The 10,126-nt window shown below is 37.8% G+C and overlaps 1 protein-coding gene across 1 annotated transcript; it reads right to left on the bottom strand.

Annotated features, from left to right (window-relative positions):
• Positions 1-6,160: 6,160 nt before the first annotated feature.
• Positions 6,161-9,580, bottom strand: LOC145814249 (zeaxanthin epoxidase, chloroplastic-like). The gene is made up of 5 exons (XM_082910857.1): positions 9,182-9,580; positions 7,923-7,987; positions 7,777-7,837; positions 7,097-7,243; positions 6,161-6,422 (listed from the first exon to the last, which is right to left on the bottom strand). Exons 1-5 carry the CDS (start codon positions 9,453-9,455, stop codon positions 6,292-6,294), a joined length of 678 nt encoding a protein of 225 aa, XP_082766983.1. The 5' UTR covers positions 9,456-9,580; the 3' UTR covers positions 6,161-6,291.
• Between the last annotated feature and the right edge of the window lie 546 nt (positions 9,581-10,126).

The raw sequence follows: 10,126 nt of genomic DNA, 5'->3' as shown, positions 1-10,126 counted from the left end.
AACATGTTCAAATCTTACCAGGGAAAGTGCCTCCATGTAGTGTACGTCCACAATTTCGTTCCTCGGCCTCATCGAGTTAAAATGCTTCCAACTCCCATCCTCAGTGTCATACACGACCAGCGTCCAGTGTGAGTCTTTGCAAAGCGGGAAATGTACGTAACGGAAGAGCTTAGCTGCACGCAGGTTGTCCAACACATACCTATTCCTTGACCGTACGTTGTTGTTCTTCATCATGTCCTGCATCACCATGCGAACATGTTACACATTATTACATCGCATAAACAAACATAACATTCACAATCACAAACTTACTAGACATATACTACTGAAGAAATAAGATTTGTCTGCAGCATCAACGCCCTCATTTATCCTCTCCTACTCAGCATTTAGCAGAATAGCATATGCATCGATCATCTGTGACATTTTCACATGTTGGATTATTGCATGGTTGGAAAAAAAAAACAATAAACATCAAACAGATTGAATAAATCCCCTAACTTACATTCCCCCGTATCTCAGATTGACGCACGAGTGATTTCACATCCGTGAAATACACAGCAACACCATGACCCTGCCCGTCCCACATCACAACACTGCATACAACTCACAACACACGTCATCGCACAAAAAAATGTATTACATTAGTAACGATAAACCTAAACACTTACTCCGTACATACCTATCACCATCTCTGTTGTACGCGTCGGTTATCTTCTTCTTCTCCGCAGCTGTCATCATTTTCCACACCGCGTGTTTGTTGTTAACGTCAAATCCTGACTTCTTCTTTGGTTTTACGTCAACATCATCCACCTCAATTACATCCGTGCACCCAGTATTACTGGCATTGCAGACTACATTACTCATGGATGAAGGATGATGCACCACGCTCAATTTGCTCATCTGCCCACTTACACCCACGCACTCAACCCCCGTTAGTGTAAACCCCTTCCTTTCTTTGCGTTTGACATCCCACATAAAAGAACTTTTCCCAACATTCAACCTACCACCTTCTGCCATGTTTGGACTGATAATCACCACCTCTGTTCCAGGCATTACACCATGCTGCATTTCACTAACACTGTTTGTTTGTTCCCTCACCGGTGTGACATCCCAAACTGGAACTGCATCCCTATTCACTGCAAACACTCTGTTGGGGGTGGCATTTTTTGTTAGGTCTGCAACATGTTCGTTTCCACTCAAACCATAATTCACACCTTCTACATTCATGTCTACATGACGAAAAGCCCGTGTCACGTTATGGACTTCACGCTCCGCAAGCTGATCCTCTAAAACATTGATTGGCCTTTGCAATTCAGCATTTTGAGTGTTAAGTTTCTTCACCTCATCGTCCTTTGCTTGCATCAAGCTTCCAAAACCTCCAACAAGATGCAACGTTTGCACCTCATTCGCCTGCCTCAGTCTGTCCACTTCTGCACGCAACTCTAAAATCACAATGTCTTTCTCGTTGATCTGTATTTCAAGCTCCACAATTTTCTCCGTAGCGTAGCAAACGTGTATCCCAACATCCATTACGTGCTTGCCTGCGTTTCGTGGAACATCCCTGGATGGTGTCTGAAAACGGACTGAAGACGAACCCCTTTCTACATTTCTACCATAAATTCCTCCGTCCACACCCTCCACATTATCATTCACTCCTATATCAACAAAATCATCCTCATGCACACCACCACCGAATTCCTCAATTGCATTTCCAACACTCCTACCGTAGTTTACCCCATCCACCTCAAAAAACTTAACCTCATAGTCTTTCTTCATCAATCGTCCAACATTCAACATAACAAATATATGAACAATTATGAAACGATGTCCCGTATAATACAATCATAACTACAATTTACTATTACCTGAAAATCCACATTCCCTGATAGATTGACCCCACGTGCCGCTGTTACTAATGTGGCAACATCCCACTTCATGAACCTGGGAAACGTGACTGTAGATTTCGGCGATATGATCGTTGAATGTTCACAGAGCCAATACTGTACCCCACATCACACACAACAAACAATACGATCCATGTTAGCTACATGACTACACTGCGTACAACATATAACAAATCACTTGCAATTAATGGCACACCCAGAGGAAAAAAAAAAGAAGAAGCAAACTAACAATCAATGCGACGACACATCCGGTGACTTTTTCAAATGTTCGATAAAATTCCCTCACCGAACTCATCAACGAGCTACGTATTGCCCCCGTCTAATCGTAGGTTTTCATTGTATCCAAATTATCCATATACCGAATTAGAGCCCAGCTGATTGTTTCCCCAGAATTTGAGAAGAATAATTTCCCACAAGCATATAAACATAGCAACTTCACAGTGTCTTCCACATCACGAGCAGTGCTACCCTCCGCAGCTTCGACTAGTAGGGTCCGTATCAGTTTCGAGGTTATTCGACTAGTGTTAATACACCTACGTTGTACGAAATCTGACGGTGGCTTAGGTCGGGAGGTCAAATCAAGGCAACCAAACCCACATTGTATCCCAAATATTAATTTGATGTCTTCATCGCTTACGCACACGCTTCGTCCTCCAATGCGAAACATCCTGTCCCGCGCATTGTACGCCCGGATGATATTTACCACCAAGTCGTCCCTTTTGCGGAAGTCCGCCTGGTCAAGTTGATTTACCAAAATTGCTTCAAACATCAACCAGAACGGTGTTTTCTTAAGGTGCACAAGGTGTTCGTCTCGCAGATTAAGCACGTACACTAACTTCACAATGCCTGCAATGTTCGACCGGAAGTTGAGCCTCATACAGTTAAGCTTCGGTGTCGCACTTGGACGATTAACAATTTTTGTCTGTTTGAACAAGATCCGTCCTTGTCTACGTACCGCAAGTTCGTTTGCCATTGTTTTGCTGGCTGCATCTTGACGTTTGCGCTCACATGAACGTGTCCATGGACTATTTGTCCTCCTACCACCTGCATTTAAAAAATCAAATCAAATATCAGTTTCAAAAGCATAACTTTCAAAACAAAAAAGTTTCGTAACTACCTTACACTATTATAACACGTCAACACCACACGCACAGGGTTTACAACAAAAAGACTCTTCACAGTAGCAGGTACTTATTAAAAAAAAAACATTGGAGTAACCCCGTCCAACCAGTAACAATAACAACATTACGATATTTTCACATAACATTTTATATTAAAGTTTGACTTTATAATGTACGGAAATTACATATCATACAGTTATAACGGAATGGACATACCAACACCAACCTAACGTAACACATCCTATTTTCAAAATGCCCACATGCAAATAACGACGTAACCCCACAATATTTTTCCCTTCACATGAATACAAATCTAATGTGTGACGACCATCCCTTACCGTTCCAACCAACGCAACATTGACATCCACACAACTATGTAGACTAATGCCCAACACACATCTCAAAGACAATAAAACATTTTAACTACAACCACATCAAAAAAATTGGAAGGCCCACATACACACACATTACATTATTAACACACCCCACCACTCTCAGCGTTTTAATAGGAAATACAGTTGGTCTTTATGATTGCGACACCACACACCTACCCACGTAAACAACTACGCACTACAACCTTCTGATTTTGCCCAACATAATTAGCACTTAAACATGTCATACGTAACATATATCAACAACCACAATGGTAGAATCCACTCATCGTCGATGACTGTGAACAAGTTTTGTAAACACGAATCGGAACATAAATTCTGTAAACAAAATCATGTACTTAAGTTTACCAATCATCGTTGACGAGTGTGAGTAAGGTACTCCTCCGCCGTAATATTCCCGTAAACGTCGCACGGTCGGCACGTCGCACCACTCTTTACTGTTTATCACAAACCAAAGACTGCAGAAACACCAAAGCGATTCCAGACGCAACGCTTTGAATCTCCAAATCTTTGTAAAGCCACACCAAATCTATAACGTGGGTTACAATTGACTGAATTTGAATTTTGAACCATCGATTTTCACCCCTCAATTTTAGGGCAATATTCATTTACATACCAAATTGAGTGGTGTTTCCAATTTGGGAGATTTGAAACGTTAAGGGTCGGGGCATGTGGGTCTGATTCCCATATTGCAAAATCCATCAACGTGACACCCAACCACATTCATCCGTTACGTTAGTGAAACCCCCACACGGGTTTGAACTTAATGGCATTATAGTCATTCAATGCACATGAGGACCAAATGGTGCATAAGCAAACATTTGGGACCATCCACACCATAAGTTCAAAAATGGGGATTTACCCGTCAATTCCCCTTGAATTTTAGGATAAATTATCAATAAATCTTATTTTTGAAATTTTTACTACCTATTAAATCCTATTGATAAATTTATCAATCAAAATCTAAAGATAAAAAAGTCTAATTAATGGAACTGCCCTTGAATTTTAGGGTGATTGACCTAGAAATCCCAAATGAATGACTTGTGAATTAATCATCCCAACTTTTATTTAGGCCTCGTTTAGAAAGCGACTGGTTTAGTAAAAAATCCAAAAAGCCAACAACCCATATCAAAAAGTCAAAGATTTTCTTTTCTCTTTACTTTTTGCACATTTTTTCTTAAAAAGTCAAAAAGTCATCCCACACATACAAATTTTTTTAACTCATATTTTAGCAAAATAACTAAAAAGTTACTAAATTAATCTGTTCCCAAACGAGGCCTTAATACTCTTGGAAGTCTCATTATCTGCTAATTTCCGTTTTTGCCCATTGTGGTTAATTAGTAATGGTAATTTATGATTGTTCTGCATTCTATGCTCTGACACATCTAGAAAAAAAAGCTTGCTATAGTCTTTTATGGTTTTCCGCGTTGGGTTGACCCACCCACATTTGTACCTGCCCCGTGAGACGTTTGGAAAATGTTCTAAAATATATGTAAACCATGTTTGAAGTTCGTGTAGGGTAAGGGAGGGAAATTATTTAAGGTTCTTAGAGTATCATGTGTGCATATTCTTTAATTAATTATCATTTAATATGTTTATTTATGTTTCCTAATCACTCAATACAATAGCCCACCTATCCACATTTTTCACCAATCACAATGTTATAAAATATCACGTGTTCATATTTCGAAATTATTGAATAATTACTCGTAATGGAGGAGTATTTCGAAATGAGATTGGTGTGAAAATTTGTGTGCCAAGTGTGTTAAACAATTTTGAAGAGTTCCTCCTATGGGAATGGATGTCTTGTGGGGTGGTGGCTTTGCTTATTGAAACATGTCATGTCGATGCGAATTGTTAATCAGAACGCAAGCCGAAAAGTGTTTGCTAGGCTGTTTTCCCAAGTCATGGTCAACATTTAAATTATACCACAAACAAAGCATTCAAATGTGTTTTCATATCTACACAATTGCAAATTGGGGTAAAGTGCTTTTGACTCATGTACCGAAACGAGACAATGTTATTTATATTAAACGAGGTAACCAATTGTTTGGCGAAACTAAGGACGAAACATCCTAATATTTAAATTTGAAATGTAACGAACGGCATGAATGTGAACGCACACCATCCACCATGACATCGACATTATTAGCATCATAAGAACACAATAACATAGTGTTGTCCCCCATCCCTTCAATGAAATAAAACAAACATGTGATTAAATTCAGGAAAAAAACCATACATTGAGTCCGTGTTAAGTATGCTACATGACACCCGTGTGATGTGGGAAAAAATGTAACCATACAACAAATATGCATCATACAATGTGCGTTCGTAACCACATATGCTAACCGTGACCTATCACGTGACCCTGTCACATAATGCCGCGCATCTACCATTGCCACACCGCAATGCAACATTACCCATTCCCCCACACAAATCAAACAAAATCCAAACACAAAAACAAAGCACATTTTAGGAAAATGTAGTCGCAAGGAAACCAAAAACACTACTTCCTTTCTTTGAAACTTCCCAGCCTGTCAACCGCAATCAACACTACACCGAACGTTATTACCTTCAGCACCCCCACCCCGGAATTCAAATATACAGACAAAGACACCACCCACGCACGTCCTTCCCAAAGGTAGACATCAGAACAACGTAATCAATGGGATTTACCACTCCCCTTGTCAAAACATTACACACTACAATGAAGGGTAAAAGCGTCACAAAATCAATCCCAAAACACACAAACGGGATCTTCCTTATATCATTACCAAAAAAAACAGCACTTCCAAGGGTATTAAAAAATACGGAGGACTACTCAGTTCAAAACTCTCCCAAATGGGATTTTACAATAATTTTCCCTAAACTTTAACCAGTGGTCTCTGAATTGTCACTTGGGTCTTCTTCACTCTCTGGTTTACTTTCAGAGCCCTCTGATTTTCCAGAAGCTTCCACATTCTCTAGCTTTGAAACACGAAACATTGCTAGATGGATATCCCCTTCCAACAAAGAAAAATCATTTAAACAAAATTAAGATGATTATAATTGAAATTTATGTATATACAAATGTATGTGTGTGTGTAAGGCTTTAAAACCGAGTAAACATTCAATGTGACAGTGATACCGACAATGTGGTATCATCAACAAATAATAAAACCTACATGGCAAGGATGAACGCCTACTTGTCAGATAAAACTACCTTACCACATATGAATAGGAGGGTAAATTGTGAGACATTATTGGATGGTGATACTGATGATGTGGTATCATCATCGCATTGAAGTTTTTCCCCCCCTTAAAATCAATGTTATAACTCAAGACTTGCATAGGCCTTTGGTGTTGGAACCATTGTTATCAAATTGTGGATGAAATGGTGAATTGTTTTGCTAAAATAATGATTACTGATTTGCATTGAATTATGAATATAACTAATTGATCTCCATTTTTATTTCTTGATAGAGAGGCGAAAATGACATCGTTTCATGCATTTTGCAAGCATAAACAAAATTGAATCGCAATGAATTGGAAACAAGTGTGGTTTCCGATTCTAATAAGTGTGCTTTTGTTTTTTTCACCATCAATTTGCTACCAACTGGTGGGTATAGCATTCCAACTTACGCTAAACCCAAAAGTAGAAAAGTAAATGGATAAGATCAAGATAAAGAAAGAGTACCAAATGTAATATAACTTCCAGATGGTGCTGTAGCAGCAACACCGGGTCTAAGCCGTTTTTCACCAATGAATGTACCATTGGTGCTGTCTAAATCTGTCACAAAAAGACTCCCATCCTTCTTCTGCATGCGAGCGTGCAGACCTGACACTGTTTAAGATTGGAAAGAAAACCAAATGAATACACAAGGGAAACACAGCCGTTCCATTTAGTCACACGAATTAATTTGAATCTAGTCGAAGTTTCTCTCTAATTCGTCATCAGTTTACTCAACTAATGGTTAATTGATTATACACATTAGTTCTGCAATCAACACAAAAACTTCCATAGAATCAGACACAAAATATATATGAATAAATGGATAAGACCCTGCAAAATTTGTTGGTGGGATTCACATCTAAAATATCATACCCATCCATATACATTCTGGTTTCTGTATTCTTAGACTCATCCTTATTCTTATATGCATAGAAGATCGTTATACTAAATATAGTTAATTATGGTAAGTAAAGTCCAGTCTAGCAAGAAAAATGCTCTATGAGTGGATGATTTAGTAAGCACATACAAGTCATGTATAGATGTTTCAAAGCCCATTTTTATTTTTTATTTTTTACATTTTATTTATACCATTGAGCTACACGGGGATAAGCAATGACTAATCAACAATTCAAGTTTTTGAGTACCTGTTGCAACAGGTATTACCATATCTGCTTTCTCAGGAGCACGCCCAACGGTGACTATGTTCTGAAGAATCAACAAAAATATATGGTTAACATTTTGTGCATAGTATTAACTAAATAACCATAAAGATGACAATTGAAGTACTTACTGAAGTTATTGCGAATGCACTGGGCATTGAAACCTTATAACCTAGGTGTCTGGAGTCACCGTCACCTATATAGTTACCAATTTGTATATACATCATGTATTGTCATGTGTTGAATAAAAGGTACAAAATTGAAGGGCAAAAAAGAGGTACAAGTAAAATGAGATATAGCAAACTTGATTAGTTCAAACACTAATCAAATGATCTTTAGAAAGCTCCTGAACAAAAGAAGCAGTAAATTTTGGAATTTGACAAACGAAAGGTCCAAACAAATAAATTTTATAGTCTTCCAATCAAAGAAGAAATCTTTATATTGAGAAATTGACCAGCATGAGTATGTGGTATAAATGTCATCCGATTTTGAGAGTGAATTAAAAGATAGAGATTCCAATTATGATTATATAAGGACATATTACAAACAAAATTTGCACTAAATTAAAGGTCAAATATTTAGCATATTGGCAGTGTGCAAAAACTAATTTTGATGGGTATAGTGAAGCCAGGGAGTTCATCCAGAAAATAAACAGAAATAATTTCAGATTACAATTTCAAACCACAAATTCAACTGAAAGCAACATGGCAGAGACTGAAGAACAAGAAAAAAAACAAAAAAAAAAAAGGTCCCAAGAAGTTTTAAGGAATGGAATTCCAAGAAGCAATATCAGTTCAGAATACAGTAGTGAATAGGAAGACCAAAAATGAACCAGTTAAATTACAAGCAATTCCTAATTTAATTTTGGGGGAATTCTACAATACACATCGTAACACATTGGGTTGTAAGCAACTAACACCAATTTGGGCATAATTGAAGACCACCTTAGACATGACCAAAAAAACATGGTACATGGCCAACTTTGATTTCACAATTTGTTGGCTCCACCACCACCACAATGGATCATAATCAACACCAATTTAGATCTAGAATATGATATGCATCATGTGGTATGACCCTGTAGTTCCACTTTATAAGGCAATTAACATTGTGCCACATAGATGTAGACCACTTATTTTGGTTCAGCTGATAATGATTAGAGAATGAATTGGTTATATCATGAATTAGCTGCAACTTGTGTCTATACTCACTTTTGCTTTTGCAATTATGGGACTTCACTTTAGTAATAGAAAAAAAATAAAAATTTATTTAATTTAATTGAGTATATAGCCCTGATCGAACAGAATGGCAAAAAAGAGCAGAATGACGAAAAAGAATTCAGATAGCCTGACCCCATTATAGAAAGCAGAGAAGAGCAGTATTGACTGACCTACAGGTTCAAGAAGCCATCTTTCTGAATCATCTGTTGCAGTGGTTTCAACCCCAGAAGCACTTATGGGGACAACTAGGTTCCTCTGTTGCCTTGTTTTGAGTCTACTGCATGGTAGCTTTGAGGGTATGTTCTTATTAAGGCCCAGAAAGGGGACAGATATAGAATGATGAGAACATGGTTTGGAGTGGAGGTGAGGAGATAGAGAACAACTAGGCCTTTGAGGGTTTGGAAGCTGCTTGGCACAGGAAAGAGACTGTGCAGATAATTCCATTTTTTGTGCCACAAAAAAGTTGCTGCCAATGCTCTATAACTCACACAGTAGTATGTGGCACTCTGGTTTTGCTCTTTCATTCATATTTTTTGTGGTGGAATTGGATAGATAGATGGCTATTTTGATCACATGTGGTGTTCAGTATGTGGCACCCATTTAATGCTCTGATGGGGATTTTGGATAACAAAATCTTGACTTTGGGTTGAGGGTCTGGTTAAAATTGAATAGCTGAATCTGGGTGGGGCAAACCCGGCCGTCCCTCCGGGTCCAGGTTAAAATTGGATCCAAAGCCTAACAAAATGTACTGATTTTCCTTTCTAAAATATAATCCCTAAAATAATTGGAATTGAACTATTATGTCATTGAATGTAAAATTATTACTTACTGTTATAGGGTATCAGGTGAAGAGTATTCTTCAATAATAATAAATGATTACGTTTTATGTTGCCTTTCAAATACTAACATAAATATAATAGATTTTATTATTTACATCAATCATAAAAAAAAAGAAGAAGATATATTAGGTTCATATCCTATCCATATGCAAAAATTACTCCATTATAGCATGCATTTGAGGTTTTGGTCATGAATTCCATATGATTAATTGTTCATGAGCTGGGGCGGGTTTTGATAGATGGGATTGAGCAAATTCATGGTAGAAGTTGAGCTTA

The sequence above is a fragment of the Camellia sinensis genome, unplaced genomic scaffold (assembly GCF_055761805.1).
Source record: "Camellia sinensis isolate YWXY unplaced genomic scaffold, ASM5576180v1 Unanchor1, whole genome shotgun sequence".
In the NCBI taxonomy this organism is placed as follows: domain Eukaryota; kingdom Viridiplantae; phylum Streptophyta; class Magnoliopsida; order Ericales; family Theaceae; genus Camellia; species Camellia sinensis.
The sequence above is the reverse complement of the archived record's forward strand: the minus strand, read 5'-3'. Positions and strand labels throughout refer to the sequence as shown.

Bases quoted from the DNA above. Each gene is read 5' to 3' on its own strand.
- LOC145814249 (XM_082910857.1), bottom strand. From the start codon at position 9,455: ATGGAATTATCTGCACAGTCTCTTTCCTGTGCCAAGCAGCTTCCAAAC. The intron at 7,988-9,181 runs GTCAGTCAATAC...GTAACTATATAG, and splicing joins ATGGCTTCTTGAACCTGTAG to GTGACGGTGACTCCAGACAC. The intron at 6,423-7,096 runs GTACTCTTTCTT...CTTTGTTGGAAG, and splicing joins TGGAAGTTATATTACATTTG to GGGATATCCATCTAGCAATG.